The sequence below is a fragment of the Neomonachus schauinslandi genome, chromosome 8 (assembly GCF_002201575.2).
Source record: "Neomonachus schauinslandi chromosome 8, ASM220157v2, whole genome shotgun sequence".
NCBI classification, from domain to species: Eukaryota; Metazoa; Chordata; class Mammalia; order Carnivora; family Phocidae; genus Neomonachus; species Neomonachus schauinslandi.
Window position 1 is genome coordinate 37,561,783 of NC_058410.1, and position 22,179 is coordinate 37,583,961.

The 22,179-nt window shown below is 41.1% G+C and overlaps 1 protein-coding gene across 1 annotated transcript in view; it reads right to left on the reverse strand.

Annotated features, from left to right (window-relative positions):
- NCOA7 (nuclear receptor coactivator 7) overlaps positions 1-22,179 on the reverse strand; it is a 148,297-nt gene that overhangs the window by 42,126 nt on the left and 83,992 nt on the right. The window contains exons 4-9 of the mRNA XM_021693370.2: positions 16,671-16,750; positions 13,200-13,307; positions 8,550-8,663; positions 7,834-7,959; positions 5,969-6,153; positions 548-1,593 (exon numbers count right to left, since the gene is read on the reverse strand). Of these exons, the coding sequence (XP_021549045.2) occupies positions 548-1,593; positions 5,969-6,153; positions 7,834-7,959; positions 8,550-8,663; positions 13,200-13,307; positions 16,671-16,750 (1,659 nt within the window). The remainder of the gene's footprint in view (positions 1-547; positions 1,594-5,968; positions 6,154-7,833; positions 7,960-8,549; positions 8,664-13,199; positions 13,308-16,670; positions 16,751-22,179) is intronic.

The following is a 22,179-nucleotide window of genomic DNA, read 5'->3' on the forward strand; positions in this document are numbered from 1 at the left end:
CTTATAAAGAATAGTTCCCAATCCCCTCTTAGTGACAGAAAACCAAAACATATGACAAAAACACCATCAAATTAGAAGTAATCACATTTTCCAGACCTTCTTTAGCACAAAAGGGAAAAGCTTTGCATGTTTCGGTTTGTTCTGCATCACATAAAACCAACAAAATGTGGCACTTCACAAGAATACATCTCAGTGAATGATACTGAGGACCCACTTACACCATGAGGCAATTTGGCTTAGAACTGAAATAGCTTCAAAGACATTTCAAACCCCTTATGATTTAGAAATTCAAGGTGAGAAAAGGAAAGTTCCTTGAAATTAAAAAACAAACTATTTTTGAACTAGAAATCTATGTCACAGTTCAAGTTCCAAAATAGATACTATATAATGCTAAGTTTTTTTTCCCCCAATTAATGTTATCAGCAAAGATAAGCTCTACTGAGAGAACACTGTTCTCAAACAACTGTTCTAATTTCACTTGTATTGACAAGTTTCAGAAAGCCAACTGTACGACAGGATATAAAGATACTAAAGAAAAGTGGCTTACCTTCAATGGGTACCTGAATTCTCTTTAATAGCCACAACTGAATTTCGGACTTATTATCCATTTGTGCCCCTTGGCAGCTGTTGTCCAGGGTAGATTCTGAAGAAGTGTCTAAAGACCCTTTATTCACATTTTCTTCTGTAGAAGAGGCCAGTTGCAATGGGAGGGACACTCTCTCTTTCACCCAGGTTTTATCTGGCTCCTTACTGCCCTCAGTTGGGGGACCGCCTACCTGGGGAAGAGAACTGCTAAGGGTGATATCTATTCCCACTGGCTCAGTACTTTTGCCATCACTTAATTCTGCCTTCGGCAAGTTTTCAGTTAACTGTGACCCTTCTTTGTTCTTATTCAGGTAATATTCAATGAGTTTAACTTTATCTAGATCTTCATGTATGTTCAGTGTGTTTTCCACCTGGCTTTCTGGGGAACCAGACTGCTTGTCCACCTCTGGCATTATATCTTGCTTCTCACGGGTTTCTAAATCTAGGGCCCCCTTCAGTTCAGCGTCATTATCTGTTCCTGAAAAGTTCAGGGCTGACTGCACCTGCATTTCTGTAGTGGAACCGATGATGCGGGACTTAGCCTTCCTTAGCTCTTTTGGGTCAAGAGAAAGGCACTCCTTTGAGGTGTCTCTTTTGTCCATTCCACTATCAGTTTGAGAAGAAAGTTCTTCCAAGTCAACAAAGTCATCATCTTCCCCTAAAAGGGAATTTTCTTTGGCTATAGATTCAAATGCAGCACGAGTGTCAGAAGGTTCCTTGCTGACCTTAGTCACTGTGGCAGATCCACTGGTTGCCTCTGTAGAAGACTTGAGTGTCTTTACCTTTCCTGACAGAGAGCCATCTGAGGGCTTCATGTGCATGTATTCTGTTGACTTCTCCAAAGGTCTTATGGATTTGGAATCTGAAGTGATGGTTCTCTCCCCATTCTGCTGCCGTTTTTCCTTGTTGAGAGATTTGAACTTACTGAAGGGGTTGATGTCTTTTTCTGAAGCCAGGTCTTCCCATTCTCCAGGCCTGTACAGAGGACAAAGATCCTGAGGTAGGTCACTGTCGGGGGAAAAATGGTGGGTGCACATGGAATGTTAAAAACAAAACCAAAAACAAAATGGAGGAAAGGCAAAAATTAAAACAAAACCCAACCGAAAACTAAAACATAAATATACCACAACTTAAATTTATGTTGAAATGATTTCAGAATAAGGAAATGAAATCAGAAATTGACTTCAAAATAAAACATAAATAAGCCACAAGAAGGGGTAAAACAAAGTACCATGAGAGCTGCATATCCTACTAGAAGGATATGAATGATTTTTGAAGTCATTTATGAACATGGAGCTATCACCCACCAGATTTTCAATGATGAAACAATGCTTCTGATATTCATGAAGGAAAGGACAAAGAAAAGGAAATGTTTTACTACTATGACCTAAATTCTTTAAATATTCAAAGCTGTTCCTTTTTATAAAATAGTATATAAACCATTTATGTTAAATCTGAATGGCTCATTGACTGAGTAGCTACTCATTTAACTGTTGTACAAATTACTAGCCCTGAACCCTAATTTTGAGCTTCAGCACTTTGGACCTAATGTTTCCAATAACAGATATCCTTCTACTCCTGAGGGAGATGCAAGAATCTTCCACTATTACTGTGAATATATAGCACCCGCTCCATTTTACACTTTAAAATTTATAGAAAAGTAAATCAAGTAAGCTCTTAAAATACTTAGGTTAAAATTCTTAATTTCTTGACTCATGACAATATCATTTTACTTTATGGCAATGGGCACTGGTTTATCAGCGGAAACATACTGTCCCTTAACAACAGATGCTTTTCTACCCAGATCTGAATTATACAAAAATATTGATTAGACATGTTCTCCAAAGTTTAAAATAAACGGTCAAGAAACGTAATTTTTAAGCCATGCCTGGCAAGATTTTGAGTAACCTCTATTTTCACTTACCTTAGTATTGATACTGGGTTAAGACACAGATATATAAAGACCCTTTATAAAAATAACATTTTTAGATTTCAGAAATAACTTTGTTTTCTAAAAAGGCTAGATCATGTTCAGGTAACACTTTATTATTCTGGCTTTGAAATTACTAGGGCAAGAAAGCCACAAAGTACCAGGAAGTTCTCAAGTTATAAGACTATCTCCCCAAACTTATTTTATAAATCACATGCATGGAACATCCATGCTTTTTCCAATAGTAGCCTACATAATTGTTAGGCTCTGACAGATGCTTGAAAAAACTTCTTTAATTCATAATTCATTTCAATTCAATACACATGTGTTGAGCCCCTCCATGCCACATGCTAAATGATGATTTTGACAGTGTCTCTGTTCTGCAGGAACCTGCATGCACAAAAATGTCCTACCCAATTCTAGCATCCCCCAAGACATGAAAGAGTCAAATAAACTAGTGTCACGTGTCCTAATTTCCAGTTTAGGACCCCACATTTAACTTGGCATCTTAAAGGTTATAAGAAGTCTTACAACAAAGAAACTCGGCTCTTCACATACTTGGTTAATAAGCAAAACTTTCTTCCATGAACATCCAAGACCCCTTCTCATCTCTTCCTTCTCTGCCTAGTTGACTCCCACGAACAGATGTGACTGCACTCTGCTCAGCCTCCTATACGACCCTGTTTAACCCTCCCTTCTTGTTCATCTACCTAGTCCAAGGGGGGAGTAATTTAACTGTTTTTTGGGCTGCAGTTGCCAAGCACTGCTGGGGCAAAGTACACAGTGGAGCCAACTGGCACAACTGTTAATGTTTTCTAGACTCAGCCAGGCACCTAACACTGATCAGTAATCCCTCCAGTTGTTACCTTCCTATTCTCCGTCTGGGGAAGCTGGACTTACGAAACGTCCCACACACGAAATACGAAGCGTGAAGGTGAGGACCGGCAGATCTTACACACACACACACACACACACACACACACACACACACACACACACGCACACACACACACGCTCTTAAAAAAAACGATTTGCACACTGCAGTTAGATCATTTGTACTCGTTTTACAACTTCTAGTAATAATGAAATTTTAAGCTATTTTTAACTTTTAAACAATTGATGGAATTCTGAAGTCAATACTAATTTTATATCACACTGATCCCACTCACACACTCTATTTTGCCCACTGGGGCACAAACTGTTCACTAGACTGCAAAGTCTTCACACACTTGCATCCAAGGCAGGAATCTGCACCATTCCGAAATAAACTGAACACAGTAGGAGCCAATTCTTAACTCTTCTCTCTCCCTCCAGCTACAGCTTTAACCCCGTACCCCAGATTGTTAAACACAATCTCACAATGAGGGAAATCTTTCTGTAAAGATGTACCTTCCTTTTCTATTATTAAAAAGAATATTTAACATCCTGAGCTGAAGATGTGCCAGTTATTCCTCCATTAGAAGCCATCATCGGTCACCACAGCACATACCCTCTCCAATGTCTATCACCCAGCTACCCCATCCCTCCCACCCCCCAATCATCGGGCAAGAAATGCCCTATTTGCCTGGCCATCCACTTCTAAACTGAACTGTATCTCTCCTCATTCTCATCTTCTTTCCTCTTGTCACAGAGAACCTAATGTTCGTTCCTTATTTCCAGAACTAATGCCTCACGTCCTCTTCTCTGCCTCCACCTGAGACTCCAAGGCAGCTGGCCGCTCCCTCCCAGGGGTCCTCATGGGATGCTGTGCGCACTTCTGCGCATACAACGCACTTAGTCATCACTTCTCTCCATCTGTCTCTTGCACCCAGGAGACTGCAGGCTCCTCAAGGGCAAAGGCCATGACCCACTCATCTGCATACACTTGCCACCCAAGAGGCATGCACTAAGATGAAGTAGAAGCCTCAACTGTACGGACAAGATTCCCCAGAACGATGAACAGAGTTTCAGAAATGAATGAAAGGTTCACATAATAACAGCTTATACTTGGTAGGTATCAGGCTATTTTCTAAGAGTCTTGGTGTATCAATACGTTTAGTTCTTTTTTTTTTTTTTTTTTAAAGATTTTATTTATTTGACAGAGAAAGCATAAGCAGAGGGAGAGAGAGGGAGAAGCAGGCTCCCTGTTGAGCAAGGAGCCTGATGTGGGACTCGATCCCAGGATCCTGGGATCACGACCCGGGCCGAAGGCAGCTGCTTAACTGACTGAGCCACCCAGGTGTCCCTCAGTACGTTTAGTTCTTAAAACAGCCCTATAAGCTGAAGAATACTATTCATTCCATTTAACAGATGAGAAAACTGAGGCACGGGACTGAGTAACTCGGGCAGATCACGGAACCATGAGTGGCAGAGCCAGGGACACCCAGACAGTGTGGCTCCAGACTTAGTCATCATGCAGAACTGCCTGGCCTGCCACACTGCCTCCTACACCTCTCACTCGGATACTTCTGGCAGGATTTAGAAATTCCACTTCAGTGCCCATGCCGGGAGTTGGGTAAGGCCCTAGTGCGTCAGATGCCAAGGACTGTGAGAGTCCAGGGAAACCTGCTGGTATAAACCCCTAAGGACTTTGTGTCTGGGTTAGTTCTCTAATTATCTTCCCTTCTTTTTCTAAGTCCCAGGGGCTAGCTTCCCTTTGCACAATTAGGACCCATTGCTTTCCCTCTACCTTCCTATCACTGAGGGTTTCTAAAGATTTTTACTTCTAGTGGACATAGAGAAATAGAAACACTGACAAAGTGACAGCAAGAATCCAATCATCCCTCCAAATGAATCGATTCCCTGAGCTTTCTTAACCCTCCTTCTCTTTTTTCATGGGGAGCTTCCTTCTCTCTCTTGCCAAAAACACCCTCAGTTTTAGAAGACAAAAATAATCAAGCCTAAGGTAATATTCATCTACATTTCAGAGACAAACAGGCCAGTATTTCTCCCTCTTCACACCACTGCAGGTGGTCTGATACAGAGGCAGTGGCCCCCACACGGTCCACGCCGAGCTCTCTCCATGCAGATCAAGGGAAAACATGAGTCAGGAATTTGATCCTATCCTAGAATTTGAATGAGAAGAACACAACTCTGTGTAACAACTAAATGGAGAGAGAAACACTATTCTCTTATTGGCAGCCTAACATTCCTTCAGAGAAACTTCATTTCTTCTTTCATTAATTAAGAACACACAATGCTTTTCAGAAAAATAAGTCAAAGAAATACCACTTCTATGTGCTGGCATTTTTGCTTTTCTCCTTTCGTTTTTGTATGTTCAACCTTCCCCTTTATCTCCATTTCCTCTCATTTCTCTGTTTTTAAAAAAATTTACTGCACAAATCTTCCACCTTCAAATTCCCCTCTACACAATCTCTCACTCCTGCCAATGCCCTCACTTTTTAATTGTGTTTGATTCTCCAAACACCCGAGGTTTTTTTGTTTGTTTGTTTGGTAAACAAAGAAATCTCTTACGATGGCAAGGCATCTTTGATCTTCATGTGGGAAATGTCATTGTAGAGAGCAATGGAAACCACCTCTTCCATGGGGCAAATGAGGCCATACTCCTCACAACCATTTTCAATGACCAGGGGATCAGACTTGTGAGGGTCAAACATGATGTTGTTGGGAGTAACAATCATGACGCCTCCGACCACCCCCTGTGGGAGAAAGGGACAGGACAGAATCACTACAGACAGAAATGCAACCACCACAAGCTGCTTTAACGAACTCATGTTGCCCTTCTGCTGACTCCGGGGAAGCATGGTCTCCTCCGTGACAACCGCGTCCCCTGTCAGAGGGCTAGGACAACCGGCTGCAGAAATGCGATGGTGGCCACCGTGTGGGGAGGCAGTCAGCCAAGCCTATAGTTCTGGCACAGTCGCTGTCATAGCACAATTGTGGTGGGACCTTGGGTTGCAAGTCTATGTCTCACACGCCCTGGTTCCCTGTAAATGGGAGGGGCTGTCCCAAGTGCTTTCCCACTTGAGAACTGGGTGCCTTACAACTCACTCAGCACACGTTCACCACGTGTCCAACAAGTGCATGGTACTGGGCTAAGGAAGCATCTGTCTCACAGCCATGGTGCCAAATGAGAGTCCTAACATTTTTCTCTGAAATGTTTAGAAAGGCCACATTCAGCAAAATTTGACACAGACAGGAATATGAAATTTCTGCAGCCAGAAATAAATACAACTAAACTGTGGAAGCTAATAGTAAAAAAGCAGTAATTTGGTGGGCCCGTCTGTCTGAAGCTTGGCCAGTTTACGATTTTATAGGTTTTATCTCAGAGACAGCAGGCCACAGAGGACTCCCTGTAGGTAGACCATTTATCTTGGTACTCCTAATGAGTAACGGATCATCTTTGTGAAAAATTTTGCATTGCAAGCACTACTTATTCTTGGTTGCAAAAGTTATAAATGCACATTAATAATGTATTTTCCTACCATTTGGAACCTGGCATGAAGTCTCCACTATGAACAACAGGAATTCACTTTATGTCAACATAACCCTTTCTTCAGAGGCTCACTAAAAGCTGGATTTGCTTTGTAAACCACACCAACAATCATAAAACTAACCATACAACGTAACAGACATTATTTTTAATATCAGCATCTCCAGCAGCAAATGGGTTGAGAATTTCACATTTTCCAAGTTAGGTGCTAAGATCTTTACAGTGACCATCCCTTTTAATTACCACCCTCCTACAGATTAAATTTTATTATTGTTCCTATTTTATTTTTTAAATTTTTTTATTTTTTTTAAGATTTTATTTATTTATTTGACAGAGAGCAAGAGACAGCGAGAGAGGGAACACAAGCAGGGGGAGTGGGAGAGAGAGAAGCAGGCTTCCTGCAGAGCAGGGAGCCCGATGCGGAGCTCGATCCCAGGACGCTGGGATCATGACCTGAGCCGAAGGCAGACGCTTAATGACTGAGCCACCCAGGCGCCCCTATTGTTCCTATTTTATAGATGAGGAAAATGGAAGCTTAGGCAACTCAATACCGTGCCCGTGGTCTCAGAGCTAGTGGGTAGCAGAACTGGATTTTAAATTCACTGAGTCTAATTTCGGCCCTTGCTGTCAAGCATGTACTATATTGGCTCCCTAGCAATGTATGGACCAAGAACTGAAAGAGAAAATGATAAATCCAAGGTCACAAAGAATCGTATAATAAGTACAATGCCAGGCATCCAACAGGGGAAAACAAATGGACACTTATGAAATCTTATGATGAAACTTTGGGAAAGATATTTTAATGTCCCCTGTCTTGAGTAATTTGGAACCTACTTTAGTTTTCCATGGAGTCCAAGAAAAGGAAGCAAATTACACGGCCATATACCTTTCCATCGGTGAAGTATCGGCAATTCATTTTTAGAAATTTTACCACGCCTGGCTCATCTTCTTCAGAAGTGGATGATAAGACTCTTTCAATGGGTTTTAAGGCCTTTCTTGCTAAATCAGCATCCTTTAAGAAAGTAAAAATTCCCAAAATCAAATAGAAGCACTGTTTAAACAGATTATTTATATAAATCAAGGCACACAAGTTCCCTGTAAGGAACTTGTTTTTATTTAACTTGAACATGAAAAAGAGGCAAATATCCTTTGTCCTTCAAAAATTATCACAAATACAGTAAGTATCCAAATAGCATTAAGGTTTAAACAACAACAACAACAACATGTGCATATGTATGAAACCATAAAAATGGCTCATCAAATGTTTTTAGAAAATAACCTAAATGAAGGAATTCATATTTGACTCATGGTTCAAGTTCTCTAGAAATAGGAGTAAAAGCCGTACAAATAAACGATCAGTCTCATTGAGAGTTTAACTTCATACTTTTACATAAACGAGGTGTGCATTTTTGCCTCTGAGACCTTAAATGTGAACAGGTTTCTTTTTGATAGGATGCTTTCTCTCAACTAATGAAAAATCCTTATCCCCACCCCTTTGGGGGAATTTCAGATGACAACCTGTGAAAAACAACACGTAAAATTCTACAACTCAAAAAATACATTTGATAAATATGAATGTCAGCTCATGAGGGACATACATACAGGCAGTTTATCATATTCTGCATCTGATGATGACGGAGAGACAGTAGCACCAGGACTGGATGATGATAATCTTAAGGTACTGGAAGGAAAGTTGGCATCTGGCACAAAAAGGACCTGCAAATGGGAAAGAAAAGCTGAGGATCAAGAATCGGGCAGGCATACACTAGGCAGTGTTTAGAACAGTTGCTCTCTGCACAGTATCATGCTAAGTACATGGCTGAGGCCTACTTGGCCTTTGCAAAACTCCTAAGTACCTTGGGGCCTTCTAGACTAATCCATGAAACAATACTCTATAATAGAAATGTGTGCAGTGCAAAAGGTATGGGACATACGTACAGACACTGCAGGAGCTCACAGAAGAGAACAACGTGGGTGAGCACCCTGGGCAGGTCATATACAAAAAGTGGGTCCAAGTGAAACTTGGAGCAGTATGGGAGATTTAGAGAGGGAGGAAAGAAGCTTCCAGGGAAGTGTACTAATGGTATAAAGGAAGAGAGAAGAGAGTAGCCTGGCATGCTTCTAAACATAACACCTGCGTCAGGAAGAGATGAAACAAATCCATGCTTGCTAACTCTAAGCCGGCCCTGAGCGCTAACATAGTAAAATCATTGTACGGTAAGTGGTACAAGGTAATATCAATAACCTCAGTACTTTCTCTTCTATCACTGTCAGCTTATCGAAGAACAAGTATTAAAATCTCCCAAATTGACAAAATAGCCTCCTTCTGCAAAATGTACCGGTTCCTGAAATGTTATTATGATCCTGTCATTCAACACACTTAAAATGAGACATGTGACATTCTGGCATATATCATATACAGTCTTAAAATGATGACTTCTGCTGTTATAAAACATAATTAGCACTAATCATATAACAACTGTTCAACAGTGTTTGTTATTCACTCTTTCCCATCTTGTCTCTGTTTTAACTTTAGTTGTTCAAATCTCTCTTCAATCTAGAAAAAATGTGAGGCAACAACAAGACACCTCATGATAAAGGTAGGAAAACCAGTATCAAGGAGAAATAAGATGAGGACTAATTACTACTGAAACTATGTACTCCAAAATTACCAAACACTCATTGAGGTGTGAGCCATAAAACCGGTTCTGAGTTTCCAAAAACCAACGCAAAGGGATGGACATCATTAGTGAGAATTTAAAAACAAACCAGTGTCTCATAAGTATTTTCTCCATAAGTCTCATAAAGAGTATCCCAGGCTGAACTACTTGTCTTTGATGACACAGTGACTGTTAATACAATAACCAGTTTTGGGGGACCATTCTTTACAACATCTTCAATGTGGATCAGTGGCAAATGCCAACGTGTAGAGTTCCATAAGAGCAATTTACAGAGGCCTAAAATTAAATGGTCTTGGTAGACAGCTCTCTTACCTACCTTACATAGAGGAATGAATAGATGACATTTCTTCCAAGCAATTCTCCATGAATATTTTTCTGTATCTGAGCTCTTGACAAGTGTTAGGCAACATGGGTTAAGATTCTACTGTCTGGCCTGTTCCAAATGTCAAATCAAAGGGATAATTCTTGTGCTTACACAGTTCATTGCAGTGTAAATAGAGGTGACTGATGAATGCTGGGAAGCTCAGTAAAAACACCAGCTCCCTCAACATGGATGTGAGCCTAGAACACGGGCAGGGGTAAATTTACCTACTGACTTCAGAAAATAATGCTGGGTGTGCTCCAACACACAGGTAAATGATGGATATGAGATCTTCACATTCTTTACCACAAAACAAACCTGTCATCATTTTAGCCTAGAAATTTTTCTAAGCATGTGTAGCCAAGGTACCCGGTGAATATAAAAACAACTTAAACCATGTCTCTGCAAGGTAACTTCTGAGTGTGCTCAAGACAAACTACTTGCAAAAGTACATTCTTTGTACATGTCCTGAAATTTGATGTAAGTATCCAAACTAATAGCCAAACTCAAGACCTTCTAAAAAAATTTTTATGCCTCAGTTAGTCAAAGTTTGTCTGCTATTGGTTTTGGTCTTTTAAGCAACAAAAAGTCTATAGTAAGATTTTAGTTAAGTTACAACTTCCTCTGAAAATCACCTCTTACATGTGGTCACTCACCCAGCCAGACCAGTTTCCTTTCCTACCTCATGGTGACCATCAAATCAGTCTCTAGAAGGGTGAGTCTCAAATTTTTTGGAATCAGAGCAGATAAACCCAGCTTTGAGTTATCAGATCTACTGAGATGAAAGGAATACCTACCCCTCCAGGAACTAAGACAAAAAGTTATCTACGGTTTTTGAAAGCCCCTCAATTTCACTCTTCTTGATTTCTTTTCTTTCTTTTTTTTTTTTTTTTAAAGATTTTATTTATTTATTTGAGACAGAGAATGAGATAGAGCATGAGAGGGTCAGAGGGAGAAGCAGACTCCCTGCCGAGCAGGGAGCCCGATGCGGGACTCGATCCCCGGATTCCAGGATCATGACCTGAGCCGAAGGCAGTCGCTTAACCAACTGAGCCACCCAGGCACCCCTAATTTCTTATCTTTGTCAGCAAAATCCTGATTACAGCTGGGTCCTGGGACAGCCAACAGCACATAACTGTTTAGTTCTATGAGGGGCTAGACAGCATTGCAGAGGCTATCGTAGAAAAGACACCAGAGACATTGTGGCCCACCCCCTAATTTCAGGGCTTAGAAAACTGAGGTCCAAAAAAGGAAGGGACTTGCCCATGTCAAACAGCTACCACAAGGCCAGTCGGAAACAAAGCTTTAGGGCTCCCATTTTGGGCATTTTTGCCATTACAATTGGCATATTAAAACAGTCCTTTTGGGGTGGCTGGGTGACTCAGTCATTAAGCGTCCGCCTTCAGCTCAAGGTCCCAGAGCCCTGGGATCAAGCCCCGCATCGGGCTCCCTGTTCAGCACGGAGCCTGCTTCTCCCTCTCCCACTCCCCCTGCTTGTGTTCCCTCTCTCGCTGTGTCTCTCTCTGTCAAATAAATAAAATCTTTAAAAAAATAAAAATAAATAAAAAAATAAAACAGTCCTTTTACCTCCAGTTGGCTATTGGACCTTAACCTAGTACCGATATTTTGTTTATGGACATAGTTAAAATAGTAAGAAGTCACTCTAAATTACGTTCCTACACTCTAGTGACTATAGTCTTTAGCCTTGAATTAGTAAATATACACCTAGGTTCTCTGCCATGGATCAGGGACATATTATGTAGCAATACTCCAGATTATAAGAAACCCCAGTTGATTTTCCTGGAGATAAATTTTTATTAATTTTTGAAGAGTTTTAATACATATTTCCCCTCAGCTACCCAGTACTGGCAGTACGCTAATTTTTTTTTTTTTCCATTTTATTTATTTATTTGACAGAGACACAGCAAGAGAGGGAACACAAGCAGGGGGAGTGGGAGAAGGAGAAGCAGGCTCCCCGCTGAGCAGGGAGCCCGATGCGGGGCTCGATCCCAGGACGTTGGGATCATGACCTAAGCCGAAGGCAGACGCTTAACGACTGAGCCACCCAGGCGCCCCACTAATTTCTCCTTTTGACAAGAACATAAATACTAAAAGCACCATAATACAAACTGGCCAACTTAGGGCCTGTTGGCTTCATATGGGGCCCTTGAATGAAATGCAAAGAACAATATCAGCATTTCCTCAGTAAAGTTGTACTTAAAAGTAGCAGTATCTATTCTGAAAGAATCCTATGTCACTGTCATGTACAGGGACAGAAAGATGCTCAAATAAGTCAGCAATGAAACTAGCATGTGCTCATGGCAAGCAGACAGTTCTATGGACAGGAGGGGAAACTTGGCCTCAGTCAGGACCTGCCAAAGACTGGGTCATATATATTTATTGGCTAAATGTAGTTTTAAAGTAGAAATACAAGAATATATTATTAAATATGTGGAAGGTACTAAAAGAAATTGCTGGTCTAACCGACAGTGGCAAAATTACACAATTAGTCAATTTCATTCAGTTTAATAAATAAAGTATTAAAAACCTGGGGAAAAAATCGTATGGCTTTTTCTTGATAGTCCTACTGAATTTCTCTGCTTTTGGCTGACTGACCATTTTTTTCAGATATCAAATCAAGACAAAAACGACAGGATTCTGCCTTATTTATTTAGTTATTTTAAGTAGGCTCCATGCTCAGTGTGGAGCCCATCTCGGGGCTTGAACTCACGACCCCTGAGATCAAGACCTGAGCTGAGATCAAGAGTTGGACGCTTAACTGACTGAGCTACCCTGGCGCCCCAAAATTCTGCCTAATTTAAAATCAAAATGATGGCCATTTTGTATCCCAGGAGCAGAATAAACTGAAACTTGCACTTCTAAATAAAACATTCTAAGAATGTTCGAGTTACATTCTACAGAAGAAAAGGTCAAATTTAACTTCTCTTGATGCTACGAGGAACACCCACAACATAAACTAATGATAGTTAAGTAGTTAAGTAAACTGTGTTAATCATTTGCAAAGTATTCATTTCTGAACAGTTCCTCAGTTCCAGAATGCTTTTAGAATTCTTGATCTAAGGGAAAGATTGAACCAATGCACATTATCACCAATGTTAATCCTGTGAAACTGACACTGAAGCATTAAAAATGGCATTAAGGATAAACGCAAAATTTCTAAAAAGTAATATCCAACAAGAGAAGAATTACCTGGCCTGGAACAATAGTATGTGTGAAAAGTTTATTCAGTTCCACTAATTTATTGGGAGTGATGTTAAACTTCAGGGCTATGGAGTTTAGGGTGTCCTGGCTTCCAGCCTAGAATAATCAGACAAACAAGATTCAAAATATAAAGCAAAAACAAAAAACAAAAAAACCTTTCCAACATTCATCTATTTGTGATATGAGTGAATGAAAAGTAGTTCTATCCAGACATATTCTGAAAAAGAAAGTGGATACATTCTCAAGCCTTAATAAAACCATGGAAGAGCAAAGTCTTTTTTTTTTTTTTTTTAAAGATTTTATTTATTTATTTGACAGAGAGAGACACAGCGAGAGAGGGAACACAAGCAGGGGGAGTGGGAGAGGGAGAAGCAGGCTCCCCGCTGAGCCAGGAGCCCGATGCGGGGCTTGATCCCAGGACCCTGGGACCATGACCTGAGCCGAAGGCAGACGCCCAACGACTGAGCCACCCAGGCGCCCCGGAAGAGCAGTCTTAAATCAGTTCATATCTGGGCTCCCTTATCTTCAAATTTCAGTGTCCACTAATTAGATTTCTAAATCTGCTTTGGCACAACTTAGCTGCATGGAGTAGAAGTCCATGAGCTACAATACAAAACTGTAAGTAGAAAAGAAATAAAACACATACACCGTACCCACCCCACCCATCAGAGAAGTCAGGGCCACTTTCTCTATTCTCAATGTTGTCTCTTGCCAGTCTCTTCACTGCTCTAAAGTCTCCTGGATGGTGACCTGTTAATGGCTGATTTCCCCACTGTTCAGTCATTAAAATGACAACTTCTCATGGTCAGCCAAATTAATGTTGTCTAAATCTGTGAAACCTATGATACATGCCCCAGGAGGAGGTCTCTCTCCTTCTCTAACAGAGGGGAAATGGGACCAAAGAGGGCAATGAGATGATGGGAAACTTCCCAAAAAAGTCTGCTGCCTCTGGGCAGGTCGGTATCTCAAACTCCCTGTCTAGGGTCACTGGATGGGACCTGTTAGTGGGAGGCCACTCTGGTGTGTGTCACTAAGAAGTTCCCATCTACAGCCCTGGGTCAAGACCTGTGGCTCTCCTGAAACACAGAACTGGCTTCCCCAGGTAAGTCCTGAATGAGGCGGTGACGGGACGTCGTGGACCAGTGAAGATGCAGAAGCAGAATGAAACTCACCACTGGTCTGAGCATCAAAAACCCCCCAACTAGATGAATGGTCTCAGACTAATCAAATTCATAGTTACAGGTGACACCAAAATGACCTCAAAGCATTTCTGGAACAAGGTAGTATTTTTAAAAGGCATTGAAAAATTAACAACCATATGCCCCTACTTCTACCCTGGGCAAAAGCAGCCTTACTAAAAGTAAAAAAAAAAAAAAAAAAAAAATGTTTTAAAGCATGTATTGTTCTTTTAATATTAGACATTTACATAATATATTCACATCTAGGAGGTTTCAGGGTTTAGGAGTCAGTACAAGACACACTGAGAATGGAGATTAGAGCCAGACTGTTGGATCTGAATTGTGGATTTGCGACTCACTAGCTGTGTGACCTTGGGTCATTTGCTTAACTTCTCTATGTTTCAGGGTCTTCCTTCATCAAACAGATAATTATAATTCCTGCTTCACAGCACTTACTTCCTGGCAAGTGATCAAAAAATTTGCTTCATATTTTTAAGAAAAAACTTGTAGAATATACTGCTTAGGGAGTTTAGGGAAGGAGAAAAACATTAACAATCTGGAGTTATTACATAAGGATAAGACATAAATATAGAATCCAGCCACAGACCCTGGGACAGATACTGGAATCATTAAACGTTTAAAACTAAACAGATGCCAAAAAACAAAAACCAAAAAACCAAAAAACCCCAAAAAACTAAACAGATGCTTGAACATCCACAGCTCTGGAGCAAAACAAGTAATCCAGTAAGTGCTAGCATGGTTCTCTAAACACAAAGGTATGAATCACCTTTTATTTCCAATGACAAGTACAAAAAGTAACTTGCCAAGTAAAACTAATCTCCATAACCTATCAATCAAACAGGCAGGCACAGCTGCATTACTAATTTGATCACCTGTTTCTAGGAGTTAACATGGGGCTTGCTATTTACTCTCACTGCATCATTTAGTATATACTTTGTGAAGCATCTCCTAGCCAATACCGCTTCTCATTTTTTTTGGAGGGGCTTGTGAGTAATACTGCTGGATACATACATGGCTTTAGAGTTAATATTGTTTTTAATGATAAATAATCCAATATTTCTTGAGTACCTACTAGGAGGTAAGGCACTGTGCGAGGTGTTATGGGGTTCAAAAACATGTTGTAGACTGTGGTAAAGTGAAATGAAAAATTACCCCAAATCCCTTCTGGAAAGGACTAGTCCTTTAACCCCCAGAAAGATGCCTGGAGATGTTCACAGAACACTGAGCACGAAATGCCTGTGCCAGGCTCTCCTGTGTGATTCTAGAAGGCTTGGAGATCATTTACCATTCCAAAAGAAATGCCAGGGAAGGATCAGGTCTTGCTGTTTGCCTTATATAGAGGCTGGCACAGCATATGAACAATGAGTAGAAAATATATACACAGGAGAAAATCCCAACCAGGCAATGACAACAGCACTTATTTTCTTATTAGAAGTCAGAGAACATGCCTCAACAATGCTACTTCAAAGTGAATTAAAACAAATCTAGAACTGAATGTTCACTTTGTAGCAGAGCTAGGATAAATGGACACAGCTCCTGGCCTCCAGGAGTTCATGCTGCAGGAGAGAGATGAGTACACGGCACATACTGTGAAGGTGCAGTATGGACACACGCACAGCATTATTCATCTACTGATCCAACAATATGGCAGCCTGTACCCGGCGAGCCCCAGAAATACAATGGTGACCAAAAAGGGGTCTTTCTCCATGGGTCCATGAATTAAGGCACAAGACAGACATTAAAATAACAATCACATTAGTGAATCAATAAACTGAGATAAATTATGTAAAGGAACATGAATCTATGAGAGAGTAAAATGAAGGGATCTGGCTGGATGGTCACAGGGGATAAGAATGAACATGGAGAGTCATGGGAAGAAGATGTCAAGGACAAAGTTCTGGCTTGCAGAAATGTGTGGCCGATGGAGCCATTGCTTTTTGGAAAAATACCAAGCCTGGAGGTCTAAATGGATATGATGAGTAGGCAAGTGAGTCTGGTTATGGAACTCAGAAGGCATGCGTGGGATGAGACCTAAAGTTGGCCATCGCTGGCATATCAAAGGTAATTCAAGTCACCGTTTTACATGAGATTGCCCAGAGAGAAAATACAGAAGAGAAATGACCTAGAACAGGTCTTAAGAAGCTTCATTAATTAATGGGCACACAAGAGGAATGCAGCTAAGGGGCAGGATGTGTCATGGGGAAACATTATGTAAATCCAGTGGTATTAACAAATGTTTATACCTCCTGTTTATACTTACAGTGTATTCCATAGTACCGTGGGGCTTCTGAACCACCATCTTCTTCTCTTTTTTATCATGTGTTTTGTTTTGATTGTCATCTGAAGAATAAAATGTATATAAATGAATAATTTCATTTTCAGGGATCGAGGATAGGGTAATCTACAGGACATTAAAACCCACTTTCAGGATGCTTGGCTGGCTCAATCAGTAGAGCATGAGACTCTTGATCTCAGGGCTGTGAGTTCAATCCCCACACTGTGTACAGAGATTACTTAAAAATCTTAAAAAAAAAAAAATACAACACTTTCAAACTGACTTAAAAAAAAAAAAGACACAACTAGAAAAATGGACTAAAGGCACAAATAGACCATACTCTTAAAAAAGTACTGTTCATCAATGAACACTTGAATAAATGATTTATGTTAACTATAATCAAATAGTACAAATAACAATGAGGTAATGTTTTATAGTTATTAAAGTAATGGTTTAAATAAGATATAATGATGGAGTTAGAGTAAAACTAGTTATGATATACATGATGCCTAATGTGAATCAATACCACTCTTTTACTTTTTGTTTTTTCATTGAAGTGTAATTAAAATAACGTAGTGAATCAACAATTCTGTACATTACTCAATGTTCACCATACAATGTTATCACACTATTATTGATTATATTCCCTATGTTGTACTTTTCAATCCTGTGACTTATTTATCTTATAACTGGAAGTCTGTACCTCTTAATCTCCTTCACCTATTTCACCCATCCTCCCTACCCTCTCCCCTCTGGCAACCACCAATTTGTTCTCTGTATTTAAGAGTCCGTTTTATTTATTCGTTTTTTCAGATTCCACATATAAGTAGAATCATATGGTATTTTTTTTCTCTGATTTATTTCACTTAGCATAATCATCTCTAGGTCTATCCATGTTGTCACAAATGGCAAGATTTCATTACTTTTTATGGCTGAATAATATTACACACACACACTCACTCTGTGTGTGTGTGTGTGTGTGTGTGTGTATATATATATATATATATATATATATATATGAATGACAGCCACATCTTCTTTATCCATTCATCTATCAGTGGACACTTGGGTTGCTTCCATATCTTGGCTATTGTAAATAGTGCTACAATATATCTTTTTGATTTAGTGTTTTCATTTTCTTTGAGTAAATACTCAGTAGTGGAATTACTGTATCATCTGGTATTTCTATTTTTAATTTTTTGAGGAAGCTCCATACTGTTTTCCACAGTGGTTGCACCAATTTACATTCCTACCAACAGGGCACAAGCCCTTTTAGAAAGTGATTTGTCAATATGCAACAATAGCCATAAAAATGTTCATTCTTTGATTCAGTAATCTTTCCCTTAGGGATTTTTATCCTAAGGAAAAATTCAAAAGAAGAAAACTGCCATATATCATAACATACGGTTCATGCCATCTTATTTATAATGCTGAAAATCTGGGAAGACCGAAATGCCCAACAACATATTGTAAGTTGGGCCACAGACTTTGTTGTTTTTATAGGTCAAAACAGGTCAACCTAAGGTTTAGCAGCTGCCTTATGATTCAAATTAATTCTCATGGTTAAATACATCCTAATATAATCAGCCCAGATATTGAAAACCAGAGAGACCTACTGCAATGGACAAAAATTTAAGTGACGGGCGCCTGGGTGGCTCAGTTGGTTGAGCGACTGCCTTCGGCTCAGGTCATGATCCTGGAGTCCCTGGATCGAGTCCCACATCGGGCTCCCTGCTTGGCGAGGAGCCTGCTTCTCCCTCTAACCCTCCCCTCTCATGTACTCTCTCTGTCTCTCATTCTCGCTCTCTCAAATAAATAAATAAATCTTAAAAAAAAAAAAATTAAGTGACAAAAAATATAAAATTGAATTAACTACATGAAAAGATGCTCTAACTTGTATGTGATCAGAAAAATGCAAATTAAGACAAGGCATCATTTTCCAGCTATTAGCAAGGCAAAAATCAGAAAGTTGGGTAATTTTAGCGTTGGCAGAGATGTGAACTGCTAGGAGGAACGTAAGCTGGTGTAGCCACTGCAGCAAATTCAATATATACAGCCCATATGACTCAGCAATCTAACAGACCTACATCCTCTCGCAAGAGGTATATACTTTATATATATCATCGAGTCACTTGCTGGAGGATGTACCTAACAGCATCACTGGTGACAGCAGGAAGCTGGAGGGTAAGCAAAATGTAGTAGATATGCTCTGGGATTCTAGCCAGTAATTAGAAATAACTAGCCAGAAGTATACACTGCAGCATGTTTACATCAAGAGAAAAAGAATGGGATGTACAGAACAATACCATGAGGTATATTTAAAATAGATGCACACAAAGCAACTACACATTTTTCAAGGTCACATCCAAATAAAAGTCTACACACCGAACAGAGTAGAATGCATGCGGTAGAGAGAGAAATGGGAGTGGGGAATGAGGATACAAAGAAATTAATGAATAAATAACAGGGAGCCCAGCTCCGACCAGTGATGATACGCCATGAACTAAGAAGATTAGCTCAGCGCTCTACATCTGACGTCCTACAACCTCCCACACCCCACGCTCGATCAACAAGATCACTGCATCCACATGACAGCTAGGAGTGTACTGAGAACCGGAAGGTAACACAGAAACATAAAGAGTTAATTCATGTGGTATTGATCTGCCTTTTAAATATTTCCTTTATATTAATATTAAAACCAAGAAAAAAGGAATAGATGCTGTTATTAGAGTCCCTTTCCAGTCATTTTTATGTTCAACTGGATCCATTCACAGAACCAAAGAACCTCTGGAAATGCCTCCAGACTATAAAAAAAGTGACCTCCCCACCCTCAGGCGGCCACACCTAAATTACTTCAGGAAGAGGAGACAGTGTTTTTTAGATCTCCAGATCTCTAGATTCTGCAGATAGGGAGAATTTACACAGCCTGATGAAAAACCCAATCTTAGTACTGTTTACAACGCTTATGATCTGGTATTCCATCCTTTTTTTTAAAATTTTATTATGTTACGTTTTATTATGTTAATCATACATCATTAGTTTTTGATGTGGTGATCCACGATCCACTGCTTTCGTATAACACCCAGTGCTCCCGGCAGAGCGTGCCCTCCTCAATACCCATCACCAGGCAGCTCTACTCTCTGGCCCACCCTCAGGCCCTTCTCTTGTCACTACAAACAGGTGTCACTGTAGGTGCTCTTGCTTTCCGAACAGGCTCTTCCCATCCTTTTGTAAGTACTTCCCATTTCTAGAGCCTATCCTCTTCCCATCTGTGGCAGCTTTGGGTCCATGCCTGTCCATAAACTGTGCATAATTCTCTCTGGTCCCAGTGGACCACACTGTCAGAAGCCACCAAACCATGAGTTTCCATACTGCTCAGCTGCAAAAGAAAAACAGGTGCTGGCTGACGCTCTCAGGATAAAGTTAACTTGTACGCCTGAATTAGTACAAAAATTACTTTTCCTTTGTCTCAGGTGGGTAGGCCAGAAAAAAGTCAAACAAAGTAACATTATAAATAAAGGGAGAAAGAAAAGCCTTCCCTCCAGAATCTAAGATTTTGAAATTCTTGAGGTAAGGACATGATATCCACCCATCTTTGGATGTCTCGTGCCTTAATATGATACCCGGTACGTATGATCAAATGAACTTCCCAATCTAGGTCAATGAGCCTGACAAGGTTGATTGGGGCAACATCGTCACTGACAGAACATCACACCAGGAATATCATATGAACTTATCAAAGCCACAAGCCATTTTTACAACTGACTCAATACAGACAGCAAAACACCGGCTAATTCTAAGGACCTAATTCAATTGTCTTCACAACAGCACAGTGTTAGGACACCTGGGTGGCTCAGTCAGTTAAGCGTCTGCCTTCGGCTCAGGTCATGATCCCAGGGTCTTCGGAACCAGTCCCGCATCCGGCTCCCTGCTCAGTGGGGAGTCTGCTTCTCCCTCTGCCCCTCACCCTGCTCATGCTCTCTCTCTCTCTCTCAAATAAATAAATCTTTTTCTTTTTATAATAGCAAAGGTAAAGCTTCATACTGCTTCCTATTTTTTTTTTTTTGCATTGTTTTAAAGATGGCCAGCAAGGTATCTCCGTAAGTGAAGTCCTGCATACCTTACCTGGACAGGCTCTGCAGCATGTAGTCCATGAAGCACGGGAGAGGTTTCTGGCCCTGGAGAGAGCCGAGAAGAAGCAGGAGCTGCCTTGGTTAAGGACTCCTCTGCCGTGCTGCAGGATGGGGCTCCACCTCCAGGGTTTCAGGGGAGGGCCCATCACCATCTCCCAGGATGGAAGGATCTCCCAGTGATAATGACACCTTTACTTCCTGCTTCAGCCTCCTCAGACCCTTATATTTACACAAGGTTGGACCCTCGCCCTGCTTAGGAGAACCTGGAGCAAATGAAGGAACAGCATCTCCTGCCGGAGGGGAAACTTGGCCAGATGGTCCTCAGAAGCCATTCAGAGCAAAGCAACTGAACCTCCTACCTGCCCCGCCTCAGGAAAAAAAAAGCCTCAGAGGCAGTTTCTTGCAGCCTAATAAGGAAGTAACTGTGACAAAACTGATAAGACCCCTACAGGAGAGAAACGAAGGCCCCTTAGCCCAGCCTCTCTCATTTCTCATAAGTCCCGGATGTGGGGGTACCCGTGTTGACCTTGACCCAGGTGGACCTGGTGCCTTGCCCCCAAGTCGGGCCTCCTCTCTTTCCACCCCAGGGGAGGGCCGGGAGTGTCTGCGACACAAGGCTCTTGGCCCGCGCATCTGAGGAGATTCTAGTCACGTTTCTTGAAAGATGACTCCTCCCTCTCTGTGCAGTGGGGCTAGACGAAGCTGATGTCCAGGGCCTACAGGGGCAGGAAGGCTGGATGTGAAGGAATCCTTTGCAGTGGTGGTCTGTGAAGTCTTGGATGCGGTTACAACTGCCACAGGAATACATTCTAAGAGGCTCTGAGGTTTGAGGACAGGCCCTAAGGAAAGCTTGGATGTGGGGAGTGAGGAGAAGGGTGGCTCCTGGGAGTGGGGAGTAAAAGGCTCGGAAAAGTGAGTGCACGTGGAGAAAAGTTAAAGGAAGACACCGTACTGCCAGCGTCAAATCCACACAGAGGAGGAGATACGAACACCTACAAATGGATCCCTGGGAGGCCACACGGTTCCTGACGTGAAAACTGGAAGGATCTCAACACAGATGGTGTTAACCTGCTCAGTAAGGTGGGGATAAGGCCTTTCGCTGAAGTGAAACGAGGGGCGAAGACAGGATTGGGAGCTTAAGGGATTGTGAAATTTGAATGGATTACTAAGGTTTCAAAACGACGTGAATATTGAAAGAAGCAGTACGGTGCTTCTTTCACCAAGGCGTGGGCTCTGCAGTTGCCTCCACATGAAAAATAAACACAAACTTAGTATTTTACAGATCTGTAGCTTCCAAGTCTGACATGGGTCTCAGTGGGCTAAAATCAGTGTCTGGCGGTCCCAGGGAAAGACTAATTTCC